The sequence below is a fragment of the Melanotaenia boesemani genome, chromosome 12 (genome assembly GCF_017639745.1).
Source record: "Melanotaenia boesemani isolate fMelBoe1 chromosome 12, fMelBoe1.pri, whole genome shotgun sequence".
NCBI lineage: Eukaryota > Metazoa > Chordata > Actinopteri > Atheriniformes > Melanotaeniidae > Melanotaenia > Melanotaenia boesemani.
Window position 1 is genome coordinate 21,788,023 of NC_055693.1, and position 24,623 is coordinate 21,812,645.

The window sequence follows — 24,623 nt, forward strand, 5'->3', positions numbered from 1 at the left end:
TTTTTCCAATCTTTCTTTCCTTTCCTTCTCCTCTTTCTCCATCTTCTCCTTCTCTTGTCTTTCTTTCTCTTCTCTCTCTTCTTTCTCCTTTTTCTCTTTCTCCTCTTTTTCTTTTAGCTCCCTTTCAGCTTGCTCCTTTTTCTCTTTCTCCTCTTGTTCTTTTAGCTCCCTTTCAGCTTGCTCCTTTTTCTCTTTCTCCTCTTTTTCTTTTAGCTCCCTTTCTGCCTTCTCTTTCTCCAATCTTTCTTTCATTTCCTGCTCTTTGTCCTTCCTTTCTTTCTCTTCCCTTGATATTCTCTCTGCCTCTTCTTTCTCTTTTCTTTCCTGCTCCTCTCTCTCTTTAATTTCCTTTTCTTTCTTTTCTGCTTCTTCCCTGATTTTTCTCTCTTCTTCCTGTTTTTTCCTCTCAGCTGCTTCTCTCTCCTGTTCTTCTTTCATTTTTCTTTCTGCCTCGTCCCTCTCATCTCTATTTATTCCTAATACAGGTGAAGGTGTTCTCTTGGGAGAACCATACAGTTCTCTTTGTTTAAGTTTGGAGGGTGAGAGTACTGGGGAGAGCAGCTTGTCATCATCAATGTTGCTCTCCACGGATGAAGTAGGTGAGGTTTTGACAGGTCTGGCAATCCGGTCCTTGGCCATGCCAGTCAGCTGGTACACATCCTCAGCATCCACCTCCTCGTAGGCTTCCTGGTGTACCAGTTTCACCTTCTCCCGAAGCTCCTGCAGTTCTCGCTCCTCCTCCAAACTCAGAGGCCTGTCCTCCATTTCAAGTTTGCGGATCTGCCTCTCATAGTCTGCGATCTCGGTTTCAGATGCCGAGCCTTCACAGCTGCCTTGACGTTCAGTCTCGCTCGCTGACCTTTCACATTCTTCTAGAGTAACGGTAACAGTCGGCGTCACAAAAGTGTCGATTGGTTGAGCGACTGGGGCCTCGCTTACAGATTTTGACGGTTGATCATTTTTAACATCTTTGCTTGTTTCTTCAACAGAATCTTCTTTCTCCACTTGCTTCTGGTCTGTCCTCTCATCTTCATCAGCAGCTCCTGATGTCTGGTTCTTGTCATCCTCAGACATATCTCTAACTGCTAATTTCCTTGCCTGTTCAGCCACTTTCTCCTCCAAGACAGAGGGGGTGAATACTTGTGCAGAGGTGTCCGTGGGGCTGAACACATCTGCAGGAGATGGCATGGGCCCGGAATATTCGCTGAATACACAATAGCCCATCTCTTCCAGTTGACTGTCACTCTTTCTAGATCCAGGACTCTGCTCCCCTGAAGCTAAGCTGGCCATGGGGTCATCGGTGGAAGCAGGAGCATCTGCTTGAATTGATTGTCTCCGGATGATCTCGGGGTCAGTGTTATCTGAAGCCAGTCTAGAGCGGGTCCCAGCAAGGTCTAACATCTCAGGCAAGTCTTGTGCCATCACTGTGCCATTTTTGTAGTTACTTTTAGGGGGCTGAGGTGATTCTGGAGACTCTGGTTGGGGGCTGGTTTTTGAAGTTGCTTCGGCAGTCCTTGGAGGAGATGAGGAATCTGAAGTGACAGAAGCAGCCGTTTCCAGGATGAGGGGAGGGAATGATGGAGGCTTATCTACTGCAGGTGTAGAAACTGGAAGGTAGTCAGCTGACTCATCTAGACTTCCACTAGTGTATGACATGATGTCTGTGGCCAGTGGGGAAAAGTTCCTAGGTCTGCCTTGGCCACTCTGATCCATTGATCCAATGGTGATGTTAAGTGAGTAACTCCTCTGGTCTAAGGCGAGTTTACCAGGAGAAAGCCTGCAGTCATTACTCTTTTCAGGAACTGTAAATGTGCCAGTGTCTCCTGCTGTACTTGTCTTCATTTCAGGCTTATCATTTGCCTCAGCTAATGTGCTGTAGCTAATTTCCTGAGACCTGGTATCACCTGTAACGTTCTTTTCACCAGATCGACTGAGTTCGTAATAACCCTCTCCCTTACAGAGGGGACCTTCATCAACCTCCATGGCTGAAGTTTCGAAATATGCCGACATGCCAGATCTGTCTCTGGCATCTCTTGGTGCATCTCCTCCTTGAACTTTGACTCCCAGTGGGGAGAAATCAGAAGGAGCACCGATGCTGCTGAACTCCACCACCTCCACTGATGGCTGTTTTTCAGACACTGTGATTGGCTCACCATATGTGGGCTGAAGTGTTAGAGATCTGGTTGATTCTTTGGCTTGGCTTTGAACATCTGGAGGTACAAAGGATGGCATATCCATGGTGGGGCTCTCAGGTACGACTCTTTCACCAGCAAAGAACCCTTGGATCTGTGGCTCAAAAAATTCATCTGGGCGTTTCTCCGACCCAATACTGTCAGGGCTCATGGACCCACTGTCCTGCTTGTCCGAGTCCATCTTCAAAGCTGAAAAGATATCTGTAAGTTGGCTGTTTTTTTGTTTTGTTTTTTTTTCATCGTGAAAAAGTATTACTTTAGCATGCTGTATATGAGATATTTTCTAAGCCAGGGACTTTGAAAGCTATCACAGAAACGGGCAAAGCTCCTCTGAAACTTACAGCACAATAACACGGCCATCACTGAAGAAGTACGGCGAGATTATGGGGTCCACCAAGTCACAGATGGAGGGAAATGTGGAATGGAGTGTGACGGAGCCAGCATGAGGCAAGTGAGATACTGATTTTTGTGAAACAAGCTACAACAGATGGGAGGAATATACATGCATTTAACATTAATTACAAAGGAAATAGCATTTCTGTCATTCTTTATAAACATCATGCATTGTTCCTAGAATTTGTCCAGGCAGAATATATATAAATCTAAATAGTTTTAATTAGATATTATGGGACATTTAAGTCTTCCCTGTCATTATGTCATTCAAAAATAATGAGCATCTTGTTTGTGAATGACAGATAAATGCTATATATTGTCACCAGCAAAAGAAAACGAACAGACAAAAATGAACAAAAACACAGAAAAATGATCAATTTTCTGGAAAAGTCACATTTTGATAGATATATGAATCTACCGACAGCTTTACCACACTGAACACGGGTCAACATGGGACTGCATATTCTTAATCATGACAATACTATGAAAAATGGATGTAAAACAACTATGATTGATGGTAACATAAAATGCATAGCACTAGCAAACCAACACCAAGCCATCTTGTGGAAACATGATGAGAAACCTGTAAGCTTATAAGCTGGTAAAAAAAAACGTATAAATAAATGATAAATAGCAACGTTGTCATTCCAACATGAAACGGCCGGCCCCGAAAACCACAGCAGGTAAAGGAAAATAAAAGCAAAAACAACACACAATCACACCAGAATAAGTTCAACAATGTGGCTCTTTTCACCAACAAGCCTGTGTTGCCTTGCAGCCGCAGCAGAGCGCGGGGGGGGGGGGATTACTTGCCATTCCACTTGAATTATAAAGCTTATATTATTCGCCTCCTTTTAAGACATCTTGCGTTCTAATACAGTAGACAATGCAGTAACATGCAGGCAGGGAGAGCAGAGGGCAGGACGCACCTGTCTCAGGGCTTTCCTCACCCTCTGCTTCCTCCTCCTCTTCCTCCTCCTCTCTGTCCATAGAGCTTTCTGCAGCAGCACTAGCTGCCTCGGCAGGCTCCAGGTCTACATCCTGGGCCTCGTCTATGGCCCCTGCCTGATCTAAGGACTCAACTTGGGGGCTGTCCAGCTCGGGCTCTTCCCCACTCCACTGCTGCTCATCAAGAGCTGCCTCGGATTCTGCTGCCTCTGTACTCTCCTCCTGCTCCTCCTCCTCCTCTTCCACTTCCTCCTCGTATTCAGCTGTAAGAGCCTCCATGGTCTCTTCTTCTCAAAAGCGGGGTGAAAGGGGGGACACATTAAGACTACAGGCAACACAGACTTGGGTTATGCGAGAACACAACTTATGAGGGGACACTTTCAGCTCTATGAAAACATGATGTTAAGTAATTTTCTCTTTATACATTTGTAGTATAGACTGTTGTGTCAGTGGTTTTTCTTCCATAAGATGTTTTTAGTCAGAAATTTCTACTGTGGATGTTTATTTTATATGTAATCAAACTACTGTGTAAAGGCCTATTCAAGAAATGTATAAGATTAGCATGTTTTTAGATGTCTAAATTTGTCTTTATGATAAATATTTGTTCAAATGTTCATTTGTAAAATATGAAACCATTTTTTTCTGGTTTACTTTTGCTCAGAGCACTAGAATTAATTTTGTTCCAAAAAGAAAAATATATAGTATAGAAGTGCAATGCAGTATAGTAAATAAAAGAATACTTTCAGGGTGGGATTTTTAACAGTGTAGGTCCAGCTGGGTTTGGCTACTTTATAGAGTCTTTGAATCTAATTATTAGAAAAAGGGTTTGTTAACATTCAAACTTGGATTGTTTCCTCTTAGCATAGTCATCCCATTGCTTCACAAAGAACTGGAACAAGCTAATATAGAGTGTGAATAAGAGAAACTTGTGTCATATAGTCATATCAGCTGGAACAGGACTAATATTTTTTATCTATCATTTTAAAGTTTAACAGCACATGCTGCTGGCTCAATTAATGTTTGATAAAATACATACTGTATATAAACAATTATTAGAAATTATGAACCAGTAAAATAAAACGCTATAATAATATGCCAATGGTGAGAACTTCATATGAAATTTGACACCGTTCTGTCATTAAAGAAAGAATCTTGGTGACAAAAAGATAAAAAAATATATATGTGGAAAAAGAGTTTCTGTAAGTACTTTTTTAGTTACATATGAGGAATAGTTGTTAGTTGCATTTATATTTGCTATCACAACACAGAAGTGTTCAACAGCAGCAAAAAAACTAGTAATTTTACTACAGTACTGTACCAAATTACACAATTTTATACTTCTGAAGCTTTGCAGGCAATACATTTTGGGTTATTATTTCATATCTTGAGGTCAAAAAGACCTAAAAAAAAATTGTTTTAAAACTTTACAGCAAAAAGTTTCTCCAATTATTATATGCACTGAAACGTTCAGCTATGAGTTAGATTTTCTTAACAGATATAAAAGGGCACACTGAAATTGCAAATAAAATAAAAGAAAAATTAAGTTTTATTTCTGTATTTTTTAATGAGCCATTGCTGGTTGTGTGTGCATTGGAGCTGAAAGTCTTCCTTGTTGCCACTGTGAGTGTTAGAGTAGCTACTAGATGTGTGAAGAGGAACTGACACAGTACACCATGGTTAAAGAAATGAGGAATAATGTTGAGGAATTTACAAAAACACAAGTCTGGGAGATTTTATTGTGCATGAAGGTCATGCACAACGTCTCGGAGACCTTTATGAAAGTAATGGATCTTTAGCCATGTCCCAAAAGTCTTCCTTGTGGGTCATGTGGTCTCACTGATGTGGACATCTGCTAAGTGACTCACAATAGAAAAAAAAAAAACATTGTCAAATTTCAGAGACATCACTGCTATGTTCTGGAGTCAACGGCATGGCAACTACAGGTAGCAATGGCTTTTGGTAAAAATGACTGAAAATAAGAAGTATGGTTGTTAAATAAACATGTCAGATTTTGAGTGGCCATACATCACAAGGACACACAAACCTCACACAAAGACAGACAAAAAGACGACGGAGAGACGGAGGGACAAAAGGAAGGAGGAATGGGAGTCAAGGGAGGAAGTCAAATCACAGAAGGAGAGGAAAGAAAGAGCGAGGAGATGTGGGGAGAAATGGCAAAGAGGAACCATGCGTGGTTCACCTTCAATCTGTCTAAAGGCCACGGCGTGCCCTGTGGGGCGAGCGCCCGAGTGCGTCCACTCAGGGCTGAACAATGGGTGCTCATAGTACTCCTCGTCGGAGTGGTAGGGGTCGTCCTCGGGCACGGAAACTGAGATGGAGGGGGCGAGGAACTTGCACCTCTCCCGAGAATTTTGGAAGCGGCGGAGAGGGCCCGCCTCCTCCTCATCCCCTACATCTACAAACAAGACAGACACAAGGAGAAGAACTGCAGGGAAATCTGGACACACAGACTAAAAGAGAGACAGTGAAAGGGAAGGAGATGAGAAAACAGAAAACAATAAAAAATGGAAAACAGGCAAAAGAACAACCATCTTAAAGGGGAATTTTCATACTAATTGATCTAGATTTGCTTTGCCACGAGGGTTAGCTAGTGTGATGTTTTCCAGCATTTGTTTCTTCTTTATTTTATCTCTTTTAACTGAAAATGTAAAACACACACACACACACACGTGTGTTTTTAAAGTTCATGCTTACTGGTTCTGAACAAAGAAAAACCACATGCAGAGGTTTGCGGTCTAGTGCCTCTTATCGCTTTAGCAGCAAAGGTAAGACATTTTATGACCATGTTTTAAAAACGTAAAGCATAAATTGGGCCTTCTTTTGCCTCTGCTTCAGTAAATCTTGGTCATAACGAGATGAAGCTTACAGTTTTGGAATCTGTGAGATGTGTGATTTCAGTAGAGGAGTCGTTTGTCCAGGTTCATGCCGCTGGGTGGACAGGGGGAGCCAAAATTTGTGTTTACATATTTTTTCAGACTTTCTGCAACTGGTCTTTTAATTGTTTGTTGTCTTAACTGCACTACAGGTTCATGGATGGAAGTTATTGTGCATATTGTAAATATTTATCTCTACTCACAGTCTAGAATCTGTAAGAATGTAATCCAGCTTTCTGTCTGTTTTTCATCCTTCTTTGTTATAAATATTTGATTTTATATATATAGAGAAATATTTTAACTGTTGCCGTTTAAAGAGAAAACTACTGTTTATTTGTTTAGTGCAGGAGTCTGCGACCTTTCCAATCCAAAGAGTCATTTTTCTATCAGCCCAGCTAAATAAAACTCATTTATGTTTTGAAAAAGACAGCTTATAATTTTTGATAAATATCTACTATAGGAAATTTGTCATTTTTGAAGAACCACATTTTTATTTCTGTTTTTAGGTTTTAAAAAATAAAGAAAAACATGAAACTTTTGCAGCACACAGACTTTCTTCTATGGGATGTCGATATTTGTGAAAAATTATATAAAAAATTAAGTAAATAAATAAAAAAGTCCATAGTTTCCAAACTAATGGCAAGAAAAATAGTAAAACAAATATTACCAGTACATTTGGTAAAACTGAAAAATAGCTAAAACCTCGTTTGTTTTTATATCTATATTTAAAAACAGTAGTTAGTTATTTAGCATTTTTAGCCTGTATTAAGAGCCATTGTGGAAGGTCCAGAGAGCCACTTGCTGCTCCGGAGCCGCAGGTTGAACACCCCTGATTTAGTATTTGTAAACATATGAACGCACTATAAAAAATACAAGTAGAAATTTGTATGTACAGGCGCACATTATCTTTAATGTTTTACAAAGATGTTGTTTTTGTATTTTGCTTAATTTTTCAGTAAGAAACTAAATACATTTGATTAAATGGAGGGCCACTGTAAATCAGGTCTAAATGGGTCCAACTGTGGATCTTTCTTAATGTTGGGGGAGAAAAAAATCCTTGTGTGACTTTTTAAGATGGACACTTCTTTTGCAAAGAAAAGGGACATAAAGCTTGAGAGGAAAAAGAAAATAATAAAACAAAACAATTACAACAGCAACAAAAACAAAGTAGTATACAGAGAAAGGAATGTAAGAAAAAGACTTTGGAACAAGAGAGACATAACACACACAGGACAACAAGAGGACAATGACAAGCAACTCAAAGGTAACAAAGCTTCGGGGACCAGCCTTCATCTGAGACCAACAAAGTGAAGATATTGTATCAGATAAAAGAAAAAAAAAATGTTTAAAGGAATGTATGTTTCCAGCTACTACATGGCCAAACCTTGCTATTCACATAAATCTGGAAACAATCTATAGTTTGTATGAACCCAAAAATACACAACTTTCCAAACAATTGAACTTTTCTACTGAATTGTGAAGAACTGACAACATATTGACCTGGCTGTCCAAGATGCAAACTAAATCTTGTTTTGGGGTTTTAATCATTTGGTAAAATTAGAGATTAAAGAGCCAGTTATGCCATTGGTTTAAAAAAAAAAAACAACAAGCATCTAATGACTTTCATAATATTCTAATAATCTAAGTTTAACTTAAATCCATAAACAACAATCACATGTTAAATGTCTTCAATTCTGTGTTTTGTTTTGTTTTGCTTTTCTATTTCCTATTTTTCTTGTTTTTAAAGAATTCCAGTCTTTGGATTTAGCTTTGGTTTCATAATATTTATGGAGCTGAACCTCTGACCTTTAGCCACAGTCAAACACATACAAAAAATAAAAGAATAAAAAGGCAGTCAACCAACAATGACCAGAAAATGCAACACTGTGATTGTAGACATGTTGAACTTAAAAAAAAAACTTAAGAACAACCAACAAGAAGTTGAAGGATTACCCAAATCAGCCATCATATTAGTGTGTGGGTAGACAACAAGGTGAGAAGGTTAGAAAGAGGAGTGGATGAAGAGGATGATAAAAAGAGCACAACGTGGTCATGCATGAGAGTGCTTCTTCATTCTGGAGAAATGGTGATGACGATAAAGAGACTGAATGTATCAGTTCCAGGTGTATGATGAAGAGGAGAAATCAGGATCTCAGAGGAAATGGATGACAGGAGAAAGGAGAACATGTTCCTGCTTTTCGCAGCCCTTTTTAGGTTTGCTGAATAGGTATCAATGTGTCGTTTGTCCCCTGGAGGCAGGGCATGTCTTGACACGTTGGGTACTCCCAGTGCTTAAACACACGAGCACACCTCTGTGTTAACCATCAAAAAACTCCAGAGGTGAGGGGAAAGAAAAAACCTGTACTCTTACTTAATACACATGCTGTTTTTTATTCTTGGCCTACCTTGTTCCAGAGGACCAAAGTGCTCAGCTGCAGGTGAAGGGGGAGGGGAGGGAGGCAAGTTGGTGGTATCTTCAACTAAATGGAGCACAGAAGAAAGAGCAGACTTCAATATAGTTATAGAAGTCACATAAAAGTAAACAGTAAAACTACACAAATCGACAAAGGTTAAAGGTTAATTAAATAGTCTTTTCATGTGAGCAATGCTCAGCAATGCTGCTGCGTGGCTTAGCTGGACATCAAGCTGTGTCTCTGGTTACTATCCATTCCACTTGAACCCCAGCATCAGGTTATTTGTTTTCAGTCAATAAGAATGAGGACGATTATTGTCTCAGGGAAGTCTCTGCTGTGCTGGACTCAGTGTTTACCAGGATTGATTGTATAATTCTGTAAATACACTGTTTTTATATGTGATTCAACAAAGCCATGTTGTGTGGCTAACCTCTAGTCTTCAGGCATGTAATTTTTGGATAGCAGAATGAGTGGATGCTGGGTGTGAGTTGCCTTTGGAACCCTGCCCAAGGTGTGCCCTGATCCTTGTGCCAGCTGTGCTGGACAACCTCCGGTCCCCATGTGACAATTGGACAGAAGATTATTTTCCACAGCTAATACTTGGCAGCCCTTGTTTTGATGTGCATCTCACCTGACGGCAGCCGTTGAGTCTCCTGCTCTCCTTTCAGGACTGCCACTGCCTCTGCCGTCACTTCCTGCACAATCCGCGCAGACACTTGCTCTAGAAATAGACATACACAAGCACACAGGGTAAACAAAAATGCTACTCTGCGTCACTCAAAACCTTGCATGAAAAGCAGGCTGAAATTATTTCCAAAACTGTTGCAATACATGTAATGCTACTAAAGGCGAAAGTGTTACTATGGAAACTCACCATCCTCATAAGAAGAGCAGACAGAAGATTAAATGTGTCATTTCTTAAACAGAGTAAAAAATGTTGGATTCAAAAGCCTAGAACTGCACACATGCTGTCACTGGGATATTACAATCAGCATAATGGTATTGTTAGGATTTTTAATTATATTGTCTTTGATCAGTAACATTGTAGGCCTGAGATCATTCTTTATGTTAATCAAAATTTTTATCTATAAACAGTGTTTTCTAAAAGAGCAATCAATATGGAGCGAAACATCATTTGTGAAGTCACATGTAGTGTTTATACACTCAATCTATGTAAAGATGTGGATCAAGAACCCCCTGCAGGGTCTTCTCACATCACCAGTGTCAATAGTGAAACATCAGCATTTAAACAAAAAAAAGAAAAAGAAAGAAAAATCAAGTGGCACCCATGATATACAAACCTTGAATATAAAAAAGTGTATTAAAGGATTTCTTATTAAAACAAAGAATGGGTAAATTGGTTGAGCCTACATCAATTGAAGAACTAAAAAAGTAAAAAGTTCCTGTAACCAAATACTTTTGGGTATGGATCAGAATAAAACTGCAGATAAAAGAGATATGTGAAAATGAAATTAGTGTAAACATATCCCAAGATATCTAAGAGGAAATATGTAGTGAAGCACATCTAGTAACCAATTTGAATGTATGTAGGGAATTCAAATGGAAAGTCATGACACTTTTAAATTTAATGCTGATATTCAAACAAATGTTGGAGAAATTGAGGCCCACACACACACACACAATCAGGCACACATATTCTGACGATGTCCAAAATGAGGAAAATTCTGGAACGATGTGACTGGCGCCAATAACAAGGTATTTGGTTAAAAAATGACAATAGATACTACAGTAGCTCTGCTGGTTCTGCTACCAGACATCATTGAAGGATATACACATGCATGTACTTTTAACAACAACAACAATTAAATGTATTACAATTAGAAGGTTAAAGCCCGGCCATATCAACTGAAATATATATATATATATATTCTTATTTACTGATGGGGACTTTTTTCAAATTAGTCTAACAGTCTAAGCATTCGTTTCAGCCAATCATAACATTTAAATTTTCCCTGACATGCAGCAAATCTGAATCAAAGCATGGGAACAGTGCTTATAGGATTAGATGGCAATATATTTATTTTAAATGCTGCTGTTTCTGGATCTTTCTCGATCCAACATCACCCACACATGAATTCAAACAATCTGGCAGCCATACACACACACCTACATTTATACACATACACACACTTCTTCCGGGAGCACTTCACACTGCCCACTCACCAACTCAAAGCAGCCATTTTCCATTTTCAATAGCAAAGAGCAACAAATGTGTAGCACCTATCCAGTGTTTCCAGGTATTTTTTGTTTTTTAGGCAGAAAATAGAGGGAATTTGCCCAATCTACACAGTAGTTTATTAAACAGCCCCTAAGCTTAAACCTATGGTAAAATGCAGATTGATATAATTGTGGGGCAAGATGATAAGTGTGTGTCTGTGTCTGAAACGTATGCATTCTCAGTCTTACATCAGTTTTAATAAGTTTAAAGATGTTTGTTTGTTTTTAAATAAGACAAGGTAAAGAAATCACAAGGTATGGTTACATACTGTCCATTATAAACTCAAGCTTCTCAAAGACATTTGAACAGGATCTCATCTGTATCCATCATATTTACAGTAGAAGCATTGTTAGCAGGGCCAGTGAATCATAACACACCTGAAGAGCTGAAGTTAAGTTAATGGCATTAGGAGTGTTATCAAGAATGTTTCAGCTTTGCAAGGAAAGCAGAACAAACTGGTCCTCAATGTTATTGCATCAGTACAAGAAAATAAAGAATAAAGAAAAATATTGAGCCATATGCTTTTACACTTCCTGTCTCACTAAGGCAGATTCAGGTTGCTGTTTCCCCAAAATCCCTCACATTTCTTTAGGACAACAAAAAAGACAGTTATAGCATGTATTAATGGGGAAATCTTTTTCCAAATTAATCTAACACTGACCTAGATTTTAAAAAATTGTACTTTTTATTTATATAACACTAACATATTTGTGGAACTGCTCAATAAAGCAACCCTACACTGATTTCCAACCTTAAAACTATATGCCTCTAACTTTGTTTTGATGCCATAATGCACAGTCCTGGTGTTGTCAGTGCTGCTCTGCAGCATCCTGAGGCTGAGAAACCACACTTCACAACTTTGTGTTCGAGCCTATAGGATCATGTTACAGCTCCTTCTTGCTTTACGGCACCATATCACACACCAGCAAATGGATATTAATACACTGGTTGTTTTGGACATGCAATAGGAAAAAAAACTAACACAAGAGGAAACTTTCAGGGGAAATGAGGAAAAGAAAATGAGAGAACAAGCGATACGACCAAATTGGAGTGGCTTTCGCTTGCTGGAGAGAGCTCAGAGTAGACACAGGATGCAAGTCGGATAAAGAATTAGTCTCTGTCGGGGTGCGATGATCTGCAAAAGTTCAGCAGTGCCACTTTAAAATCTCCCTGGAAGGACTTGAAGAAATTTTGAGCTGCAATCACTTTTTTTGAGTGAAACTACAACTTTGACATTTCACTCTGTCTTCATGTGAAAAAAAAACTCTTTATTATGAGCAGATCCTGAATCATTCAAATTTTAAAGGAAAATGTTTTCTTTGGGATCCAGAAACGATAAGAAAAATGCACTAAACACTTTATTTTGTAGTAATTAGGGGCTGGTAATGATTGATCTTGACTTTTGAAAGTCATTAAATAGAAAAAGAAAAACCTGAATTTTTCAAAAGCACCACTAATTGCAGGTACGGAAGTCACTGAGCAATGGATTTTTCTTTGAGGATCAACTACAGGTCTTCTATTGTCTTCTATTGACTAACTTATGAGTCACAATTTTGCCCAGTACATCTCTGCATCACATAGCCAGAGCACATTTCTGCCTCAATTCAACTAACAGCTTGCACCCTTTGCACAGTGACTTCTAGTTTCCGCCCTTTAAATGAAATGCAATGTGGAATTACTCTGATAGCGCATGATAATGATAGTGTTACAAAAGCTGCGTTGACTTGTTTACTGATTTCATTTTCCTTTTTGGGTTTGAGTGACTGAGAGCTTGAGTTGTTGCCTTGGTTGTTTAAAAAATATGTGTCAAGCAAGATGATTTTCCAACCACAAGCCAAATGGAATGGCCCGAACCTAAATCCTTTTAACCAAACACAGATTCACAAAGCAGTAGAAAAGAAAATACAACCATGTCGCATCCATAAATCTGTCTGCCAGTGACAACAACAAGCCTGGTTAGGCTGTGTCAGCATATTTAGGATGATGTCAAATGACACAGGAGCTTGGATGTCATTGGCTTTGACAACAGAATAAAGCACTCGCACAAATATCTCCTTCGAAATACAGAACGACAGCGCAGGACATTTTCCTCTAAAACAATAATCAAAACCAACAACAAAACAATACACCCACATCCATTCTCATTTAAATATATTACCTGTACAACAGGCAGGCTGAAGATGAGAGCCCTTCCTCTCCGAGCAGAGAAAACTATGACTGGAAGCCCCAAGTCAACACACAGCATATCTAGCTTGCCACACAAACACACACACACACACAGACAGACAGAGGCACACACAGTAGGACTGTGAGGGCACAGAGAGCAGGAGTAATGTTTGGTGTGACACCAGCAGGCGCCAAAATGTGTAAAGCAAGCGGTTGCCATAGCAACAGACTAGTGGGCCACTGACTTGGGACCATATGTAATTGAGATGCGAGACACATGTCGAATGCTGCGTCTACAGCCACTAACAGGAAATGTTTCTTATTCATGACACCAGGTAGAAATAAAAGGAACATCTAAATTAAATTCCTTTTTTTATCTTGGGGAAAATAAATTAAGGGCAGGCATTTTGTATTGTAGAGCTATGGTCAAATTAAAGGGGACATGCTGTGGGCTCTTTATGATTTACTTGATACTGTGTGATCGAATAAAGGTGCTTGCCATTCTGCACATGCCTCACAAGATTCTTTTAACTAAGAACAGGTCATTTTTATTTCTATTTTACTGCATTTGCGTGGAATGCTTAATAAATTCAGTACATGTGTAAAAGTTTCATTATATTGTTTGATGTTCCTTGATGTTAACACGGAAAGGGAAAATCTTCTTTGGTTTTCATACTTCATAGCAGAGCTCCATTGGGGCAAATCTCATCTCTGCTGACATACTGATTTAAGCTGATGAGATGAAACGACTAACAGCAGAAATTCTTGTCCATGATTCATCAAACAATGTCCTGACTTGTATCAGATAAACGACATCACTATACGAAATAATCCAAATATTCCACAATTCATGCAAGTCAACAACTCCCTTGAAACTTCTTAACTTTTTGTTTCTATTAACTCATGCTCTCTTTCTCTCTCTCTCTGCCTCTTACTCTTGACCACTTCTTACATGGATGAATGACTTTTCAACTTTCTTTCAAAGGAAAGTCAAGAGGACAATTTTGTGCTCCAGCAGTTCTTGCAGTGGCTTTTCACAGAGAGAGAGAGGGTTCATGAAAATACAGCATCAGGCCTTCTGACATCCATCCTGTCCCACTTATCCCAGACACTGCCCTGCTTTGGAGCAATGCTAATGTAAGCTGACATGAAGCACAGCAGACAAACATAGTTTTACTGTAGCACACACACATACACACACACTGTACTAACATTTTCTCAAGACAAATTTTTGACAAATTAAAAAAAGAAATAAACAAGATGTGTATAATATGTAGATAAGCAATTTTTAGTTTAATTATACACAGCAACATTAACATATTATAATCTATTGTTTTAGCTGAATATATGACTAATCTTAACCCTAAGTACATCAGTCTGATAACAGGGAAACAGTGGCTGCAACAGTTTTCTACAGGCTATAATGTTCTGAAACTAAAACTGAAAATAAAATTTTGTCTTTCAGCTATGACTTGAAAAAATGGTTAAAACAACAATAATAATACTGTAGTTTTAAACCCCATTCAATTTTCTTTCTCAAACAGCTATTAGGCAGAAGGTCGAATGCAGGGACACACCCTGGAACATATCACATGACCAAAACAGAGACAGATGCAATGTATGGCCATTTAGAATGTGGACAAAGACCTGTCTAAAGTATATATTGTGACTGAAAATGTATAAATAAAATTAAATAACCCCAAGAAAATCATAAATCCTAAAATGCTCTTTTTGAATCATATACTATCATCATTCACTGATCAAAAAATTTGATCAAGACTGAATAATTACTAAGCTAAATCAATAAAGATGAAATGTTTGTTGAAAACATGCAGTTTTACTTAAAATACTGTAACTGAAAAATACTATTTAAATCTAATATCTGTCAAGTCTCAATACAGAGGAGATGAGAGGTTATTTGGGTTTTTGTCATTGCCCCTTCTGTGGCAAGCTACAGCAAAAAGGAACAAAAGCCCTGGCAAAGTAAATTGTAGGGGAGCTGTTGCCATGGTCACACCACTGGTAGCACTAGTTACTGCTCTGGTCCTCAGGGTATGAGTGAGGGAAGGGGTTGTGCAGAAGAGAGACATGTTTTATGTGTTAATTACAGCATTGCTAATAACAGTATGTGATTCTAGTGAGTGATCCACACAAAGAAAGAAACATTTCAGACACAATCTTGTTTAGAAACTCAACAACAGTCAGAAAACCACACAGTTTAACAACACACAAACATGTTCATGTGCAAGCAAACCACTGTTAAGAAAGATGAATTAAGTGACCAAAGGAAATATAACTGGCTACATTTTTGTTTTCTAAATGTAATTGTGGCTCAGTGCACTCACTCTAAATCCCTAACTCTAACCCTGGGAGATTCAGCTAGTGTTAGACGTGCTTTTTACATTGCAAATAAAAACTGTACTATGTCAGTACATTGTAATCTTCTCCATATGTTTATGTGACTGCATGCAGTTCAGACTTGTGCCAGATATGAATGCTTTTATGATAAATAAGAGAAATGATCTTTTTTTTCAAATTGTTAGAATTCTTACTGTTCACTGGGTGCCTTTTTTCTATATTGTTTTATCTTGTTTTATTTATATTTCTGTGCTGCATATGTAGCATATTATATCATAACCAAACTATGACTTAAAAATCTAATCTTTTACATACTTGTTTAAATTGTACCTCCACATCATTTTGTTTTATCAGAATCCCATTGATAACAAGTAAAAGCTGAAAAATGAAGGACATATTACCTGCAGTTATAGCATTTGCTCCACTTAGCTCCCCATTAAAGCCATTCTCTCTTGCAGTATAAGGGGGTGTGGCCATGTGGGATCCACCAGACTGGCAGGTTCTGTAGGCTGAGGAAGAGTAGCCATTGGCTCCATGGGTGCCCCCAGGCTCCTGCCCCCCTGATGGGTCCCACTGGGGGGCACTGTCTTCTGGCTTTCGATTGTCTGCCATGCTGGTGCAAGTTAGCAGCCTGGGGAAGATGGGCAAAGGGATGGGGTCTCGACGTCTGTGTGAGAGACAGAAGACAGAGAGGGAGGCGACAAGGCGAGGCATGATCAAAACTCAGCATGTCTCAATTATTTGCTGCACTGTTGGTGATGTTACATAAAGGCAAACTAACAGTACACAGGCCAGAGGAGGCTCTAAGAGACATTGCATCAGTGACATTCACAAATCTGTTTTTGTCAGAATTAATCCCTGCTGAAGCTTCACTGAGCCTCACTGTCAACAATTCTCAAAGTGCAGTTGTACTAGTGTGAGTTTGCATGTAGGTGGTGAATAACTGTCCTTGGATGCTGGCAGGCAGGTGACAATCACTGTATAAAACCCCAGTGACCTGTGTGTATGTCTGTGTAATGTCTGTGGAAAAAAACAACTGGTTGAAAATGAATGGAGCAGACCTTGGATTTTTGTGACTCACAGAAGGTTGTAGGGATTAAAAGTGGGCTCTGATCAATCATGCAGGATCCAATCCAGCTTTAGACAAATCGAATTAGGTAACAACAGTGGCAATATTATCTGAAAATCCAAAAGCAAATATTCCAGATACAAAAGGGACATATAGTACAAGGACAAAATGAGACGTACCACACATATTTCTACAGCTAAGCAACATGGTACATGTTGGCCTTGTGTTTATGTGAAACCCCATGCTAAATGCAGACTATTGATAGAGAGCAGGGAGAGGAGGAAAGACTAGTGAAAAATAATTAAAATATCGATGAGCCATACAATTGTCAGTAGCAAGGACAGTCAGTAAGATTCACTGGACAATTATGATTAATGATCATAACAAATGAGTAAAAACAAATTATTAGAGATATGAATGTGGGAAGCTTAACCTGTTATTATTATTATAGCATAGTAATTTGCAATTATTGTATGCAGTTACAAACTAATGATATATTTGAGGATGCTTCAGTCTCACATTTACACATCAAGCATTCATTTTTGTAAAAAGCCAGAAGCAGAGATGAACAAGAGCTCAGGTGCTTTTTACAGGAAGGCTGTGGATGGTGGTACTTTCAGCATTTGCTTTGCAGAGAAGGCTATGTCATGCGCAAGACTGTGTAAAGGAGCAATTTGTCATTTAGCAATGCAGTCCACAGAGATCCAGAGACTGAGGGAAAGCCTAATGGAGAAAACAGGAGTCAATAACTGCAGCCTGAGTCCAATGTACTGCTACAGTGAACACTAGCCACCACATACACAGTGCATCCAATACTACTGATCTCTATCTACCCTTCATGACAGTAGCACTGAATACAACAGAATTCAGTGAGACAGGATGACTTTACCTACTCAGGGGAATATTTGTGTCTTATACCTGAACCTATTGAGGGGAAATATTTTCACATCTTTGTGGTACTGAGTAATATAAGTGCAAGTAAAGAACCTGGACAAAGGTTTTGAATGGAAAAGTCTTTAGTTTCACAGTCTCATGATAATTAGATGGATGCTGAATGATTTTGAATAAAGTGATTTTGTGAATGATTGAGAGACATTTTGCTCTTTATTCCAAACTGTTACCCGGTAACATGGCTAGGTTATATATCCTCAGGAAACTTTGTCCAATAGATGTTCTGATAGATGACAGAGGTTAGAGTTTGCTAAAAGTTATTCAAAATGAATAAATGATGTTGCAATCATAAACTTATTTGTCAATTTCAAATGCCCTAATCCTGTTTTCTCCAAAACCTATAACCACATAATAACTATCAATGTTTGCCTGATCTCTGATGCTGTAGCTGTTAATGAACATTTAAGGTTGTGTCTAAGATTTCTAATGATTCCATCCTTCTGGTCTCCATCAAAGAAATGACAATTTCTCCTCTTCCCAAGCTCCAGTATTTTGCAGACATAAACCTCCACTACATCACAAACTTATGCATCTTCATCTTCCTAAATTAGTTAAAATCACTGTTTACAGTAGGTCCAAAGAGGGTCTTGTGATTTCTGAGATATCACAAGACCAGCATACAAGCCTTATAGATACACTGATGATTTAGGCTGTTTCTTCTGGGCTGTACAAGTGTATAACCAAAAAGGCTCAGCACTATAAAAAGAATTGTCATAACATTTGAGCATCGAGGAGGCAGTACAGCAATGTAAAAAAAAAAAAGAGATAGTGTTTTTGATGGTTGTAAGCCCTTGCAGTCTACTTGGTTTCAAGTTTTTAATCAGCTGAGCTTTGCATGACTGAACTCTGAACTGAACATCAGGATGAATGTAACCTCACACAACACTGCACCTCACTGACAGCTAAACAAAAATGACCTCTGTTTCTGTCTGAAAGCATATATATTTTAGACTGTCCCTTCTCTGTCAGTCTCTTTCGCCGCTCATAAAACTACAGCTTCTCTGCTCAAGCCTTCTTTGAAGAGCACTTTCAATATGAGAAGGGCCATAAAACACAGAGTGCCCTGATGGTGTGTCTACGTGTTGTCTGTCTGGTGATGAAGGTCACTTTGAGCCCTTTGGCTGATATCCAGACCTCATAAGATCCCTGTGACTGGTGTCCAGGCTCGAGGTGTGAACAGTGGCACATGAAGAGGGAGGGGAAATGGAAGTGGGGTCTGCCTTTCTGGTGGTTATTGAGAGGTACATAACATGAATTGTGAATGGTCCACAGATACATTTTTCTGTACATGAAACAGCACCGCTGTTGGGGTTAAACTTTGATACAAAACAAGTGGGACAAGTAAAGCGTATTCATATAATACACATATATGAAAACCATGAAAAACCATCTCTTCACTAGTGTAAAGCATAAATTAGGCTAAAGGATTACTGTGAAATGACAAGAAACCAAGTAATATACATTGTTCAGATAATAAGCTGTCCAATAAGAATTTAAAATTTGAGATGGCGATATGAAAGATTTGGATGCCAGGTTTTGTTGTTGCAACTGGCAACAGCCTGTGGTACTGAGCCAGATGAACACATTCAGCAACTGTCATGTTCGGAGAGTATACAACATGGATATTATCATGCATGAGTCATATCTGAGGATATCAAGGTGAAGATATCTCTGGATTCTGGGGATTTTTGCACAGTAGGGACCCAGTGGAAAGACATCATGGATCCAGTCTCATTGCATATAGTAAAAGACACAATACCCATTTATATGGTGGAAATGCTCAACTTCAGTCATGCTATTCACAAGGTTATTTTTTTAACAAAAAAAATATTTACACACAGAAACATTAGGTATAATGTAACCGAGTTTATTCTCTTTAAGGACCAAACCATTTCCTGTTGCTGTGGAAACAGACACACCCCGGGCATTAGCGTTAGCATCAAATGTAGCATTAGCTTTAAGCTAAACTGTCTATTGCTTAACCGCTCCAAATATAAGACAACCTTTGTACTCCCATGGCAACAGCAATTATGTTGTGACCTTATTGTTCCCAGAGCAACAGCCATCAGCTTGTGACTTCAATGTTCACATGGCAACAACTGTCATCTGTTCTATCAGATATATTATTTTCTACCTTATTGTTCAAATGGCAACAGCAGACGTTTAGTCTCCTCACCATTCCCACGGCAATTGACAGCCATTTTGTCACCTAATTGTTGTCACCTTTGGCATTGGCAGTCATTCACCCTGAAGAATGAACATATAGTTTTTAGTTTCTGTGATTTTCCTGTCATGCCCAGTAATTGACATTTTTCCATTATTCTATTCTATTCTATTCTATTCTATTCTATTCTATTCTATTCTATTCTGTTCTATTCTACAGTTATTTAGCAGACGCTTTTATCCAAAGCAACATACATTTGAGAGTAAGAACAACACAAGCAAGAATTCAAACAAGATGGGACATCATAATTAAGTGGTAGTCAGACTGCTGTGAGTCCAGTTGGACCCAGGTGCTGTCATGTAGTGCTAGGGGCAGTGCATATAAATTTTTTTCTTTTTTTTTCTTTTTCTTTTTTTGTAAGTCATTTTGTTTAAATACAAGATCATGATTTTATTAAACAATATCAACGTTTTTCGCTGGCAGAGCGTAACTTCCCTGAGGGCTCTCCGAAGGGATTAATAAAATATTTCTATTCTATTCTAACTGTCGAGAGGGATGTAGCTCTGGATTAAGGAGTGGAGGTAGACCGGAACCATTTGGGTTATTGTTTTGTAAGCCAGAAGCAGAGCTTTGAATTTGATGCGTGCTGAAACTGGAAGCCAGTGAAGAGCGATAAGCAGTGGTGTGAAATTAGCTCTTTTGGGCTGGTTGAAGACCAGACGTGCTGCTGTGTTCTGGATCATCTGCAGAGGTTTAACTGAACATGCAGGCAGGCCAGCCAGTAAGGAGTTGCAGTAGTCAATGCGTAAAATGACCAGAGCCTGGACCAGGAGCTCTGCCACATGTTCAGTCAGGTAGGGTCTGATCCTCCTGATGTTGTAGAGAGCTTTTCAGCAAGATCGAGCAACCGAGGCAACATGGTCCTTAAAGGTCAGCTGGTTGTCCACCATGAAATTAAGATTCCTGGTAGAAGACGTAGGCACAAGCCTGATAGAGTCAAGCTGCATGCTTATCTGTGGCAATAAGGAAGGATTGGCTGGAAAGACAATAAGCTCAGTTTTGGACAGATTTAGCAGAAGGTGGCAAGATATCAGCAAGGCATGCTGATATTCACGTTGACACGGTTGTGTCGTCAGGTGGGAAAGAAAGGAAAAGCTGAGTGTCATCTGAATAGCAGTGGTAGGAGAAACCATGAGAGTTAATGACTGCACCAACTGAGGAGGTGTATAGTTAAAAGAGAAGAGGGCCAAGCACCGAGCCCTGAGGCACCCCTGTTGTCAGCCCATGTAATCTGGACACTCCCTCTCACCAAGATACTTTGAATGATCTTCCTGTGAGGTAGGACATAAAGCATGAGAGGACAGATCCTGAGAATCCAAGCTCTGAGAGTGTGGAGAACAGTATATGATGGTTGACAGTGTCAAAGACAGCAGACAGGTCCAGCAGTATAAGTATTGAGGATTGACCAGTGGATCTGGCAAGCCATAGGGAATCAGTAACTGACAGGAGAGCAGTTTCAGTAGAGTGGCCTTGCCTATAGCCAGACTGATATGGATCAAACAGGTTGTTGTCTTGGAGGCACTGTGAGACCTGACTGAAGACGGCACGCTCTAGTTTAGACATGAATGGAAGCAGTGAGACCGGCCGGTAGTTTTCAACCTGGGCTGGGTTAAGTGTGGGTTTTTTCAGCAACAGGGTAACCCGAGCTTGCTCGAAGGCAGAGGGAAAGACACCGGATTTAAGAAAGGAGTTGATAATATGAGTTACTGCAGTTTTGATTGTAGGTAAAATTCTCTGCAGGATGTCAGAGGGAACAGGATCAAGAGGACAGGTCGTGGGTTTTGAGTTGACTAGAAGTTTAGAGACTTCATCCTCATTTAGAGAGCGGAAAGAGCAGAGTGAGGCACCAGTAGCTGGTTTGGTAAGGCTGAGTTGGTCAGGCTCAGTGAATTGGTTACTGATGGTAGCAACCTTTTCAGTGAAGTAGGAAGCAAACATTTTTGCAGTCAGCACAGTGGGAGGCTGAGCAGGTGGTGGAGATAGAAGAGAGTTAAACACCATGAACAGTTGTCGTGTGTTGGGAGCATTGCGGATCTTGTTCTGATAAAAGGCTATCTTGGTGAAAATTTCAAGTTTTTGCCAGTACTCAGACAAGTCAGTGTGTTCTTTTGATTTGTGCCACTTTCTTTCAACACCCCTGAGTCCGGCTCTGGTATTCCTTAGAACCTTAATAGTTTTATAGAATATTAAATGTCCTTTGAAAATGTCCTTGGACATTAAAATTAATTAAATTGTCACTTAACGCTCCCTCATATATTCAACAATATTTTAACTGTGTTGTATTTATAGATTTTATTAAGAAAAGGAGCTAAACCTGGTGAAAGTCAATGGTTTCTTTAGAAAATTACAGGTACTGAATTGGAAAATAGGGACATTTATATTATTAACTGCTGTGATACTGTTATTTATGAAGCAGTCTAAATAATATATTATTTTAAGTAATGAATAACATGAATTAAATTTAAAAGAAAAAAGTAATAATTAAAAGTAATGAATAAAAAACATTAAATAAAAGAAAAAACTAATAACTAACAGTAATGAATGAAATGCATTAAATAAAAACGGAAAACAATTAACTAAAAGCAATGTATGAAATGTGTTGGGGTTAGTGGAACTGCTAAAAGAAAATCCAACATAAAACCGCTAAAGCTTAAGAGCTTAACTCAAAATCCAGCCAGGTAAACCAAACTCCAGAACACTCAAAAAGGAAAAAAACAAAAGACTGGCATACTAAGCAAGGTAAAGTAACGAGTAGCAGTCCCAATAAACTAAGAGAGATGTAAAACAAAAAGTCATCAAACTAAAGTAGCCCAACACGTTCTATTTTTAATCAGTGAGGATTCACTAAAAACGCTTATAGAGCAGCCAAAAGAGCTGCATGATGTCCAAAACAAACCCATTACTCATAAGTAAAAGTAATGAATACAAAGTTAATTAAATAATAGGAAAAAAATCTAAGAACTAAAATTCTGTCACCTTCCAGGACTGGTTGTAACCAACCTGCATGCCTTTGAAGAAGACGATGGGGTAGTCCAGGTCTCGTACTGCTTCACATTAAAGGCGACATTTTGAGTGTCGTGATCTGGGGTTTTTCATTGGTTGATGGGCTCAGTTTTAATTTATCCACCAGTGTTGCCAAAAGTGTTGAAAAATGACCCTGGATCCACGTCTTTAATAGGCCCCAGTTCCTCATCTGCGATATCACACCGTAGTTTTTTAACTGCACATGGTGTCTGGTTCTCCTCATTAAAGGGGACATTTTCAGTGTCGTAATCTGGAGTCTTTCGTTGGGTTATGAGCCTCATTTCATTTTCTTTACTATTGTCACCAAAGGTGAAGATAAATGACTCTGGATCCACGTCTTCAGGGAAACCCAATTCCTCGTCAAAAATATCACAGACAGACAGTTTTCTTGTCTGGAACTTGTTTTCCTCCATTTGTGTTTTCTTGGGGTCATACTATGTGATATTTCCAAAACAAATGTTCAAAGATCCTTTGAAGTCCTTGGAAAAGTTGAGAAATTTGATGTTTCCCACACAATGTCTAAATAATAATAATAATAATAATAATAATAATAATAATAATAATAATAATAATAATAATATTTATTATTATTATTATTTTTATTATATTAATATGGTTGTAATAGACTTTGAATCTTTTTTTTGTAGGTTGTCAACCAACATGAAACATACAAATAGAGAATTTATAATCTAATCAAATGTATAAATTAATATGTATTTAAGTTAGAAAATACTTCTAATAATAAAAGTCATATAGTCAGACTTGACTCACTTTATTTATATTTACCGAAAAACATTATTAGTAATTGTTGGAAATGCGCTCCAACAAATATGTTTAAAAAAAATTCTCTAGTAAATGTCACTGAGTCATGTTTTGTATTGATGCCGCTGTCCGGCTGGGAACTAGCTGACTGGGAATTGTCTGACTGGGAAAGGGGTAAAATATCGACACAAGGCTGAACTGTTTTAACTGCAACGTCTCAGCGTCAAATGATCTGATCGTAATGTTGGTTGATGCTCAATGTGCTGGATGCACATGTAAAGGATTGTATACATTGCAATGACTTTAAGAACCAGCATTGATGAGCAAACCCCATGCTGGGTCATCTTAGATTGACAGCATTAGAGAAAACAGAAAAGTGGCAACTGAACACACAGCAAAGATCACGCCCATATATATCTGCAATTTTTGTTTCCTTTTTGTACATTTTTGTACAACGCTCTCGGTTTCCATATGTTTGGGTTTTAGCAGCTCTGTTAAAAGAAACAACATTTTGGTGATACAATTTACAAGCAAATTCATTAAATAATTGCAAGTTTGTCTTCACTAAAAACCAATTACAAATTTAAGGATAATACAAAAAAAAGTGTCTTAGTAAGGTTTGCTGCCAAACATGCAGTACTGGTAAAATAAAACTCTGCTGAGGATCACTTATAGGATTAGTTGGATAGCCATAGATTAAAAAAAAAAAAAAGGCAGGATCTAATGCCTTAGTGACCCCCTCATGCCCTATGATCCTTTTCTCCAAGTAAGGCAGTGGACTCAAAATATGAAAGGAAAAAAATACACTCCACAGCTAAATATCTCTGTATACCTTTGAAAAACAAGAACCTACATTAGGGTTTTAAAGAGGCATTGTCAATGACAGCCATTGCCATTCTTTTATTTAAGAACAACTCAAAGGTATATTTCCTAAGCAACACATACATGCAGAATGTAAACTGCTATTACTGCTCTTTTGTGTGTAAGAA

General features: G+C 38.6%; 1 protein-coding gene across 1 annotated transcript in view; it reads right to left on the bottom strand.

The window, feature by feature from the left end:
- Nucleotides 1-24,623, bottom strand: part of map2 (microtubule-associated protein 2) — a 72,576-nt gene that overhangs the window by 31,052 nt on the left and 16,901 nt on the right. Inside the window, exons 4-9 of the mRNA XM_042000944.1 lie at nt 16,006-16,271; nt 9,473-9,562; nt 8,833-8,907; nt 5,734-5,949; nt 3,515-3,820; nt 376-2,381 (exon numbers count right to left, since the gene is read on the bottom strand). Coding sequence (XP_041856878.1) covers nt 376-2,381; nt 3,515-3,820; nt 5,734-5,949; nt 8,833-8,907; nt 9,473-9,562; nt 16,006-16,216 — 2,904 coding nt within the window. The 5' untranslated portion in view covers nt 16,217-16,271. The remainder of the gene's footprint in view (nt 1-375; nt 2,382-3,514; nt 3,821-5,733; nt 5,950-8,832; nt 8,908-9,472; nt 9,563-16,005; nt 16,272-24,623) is intronic.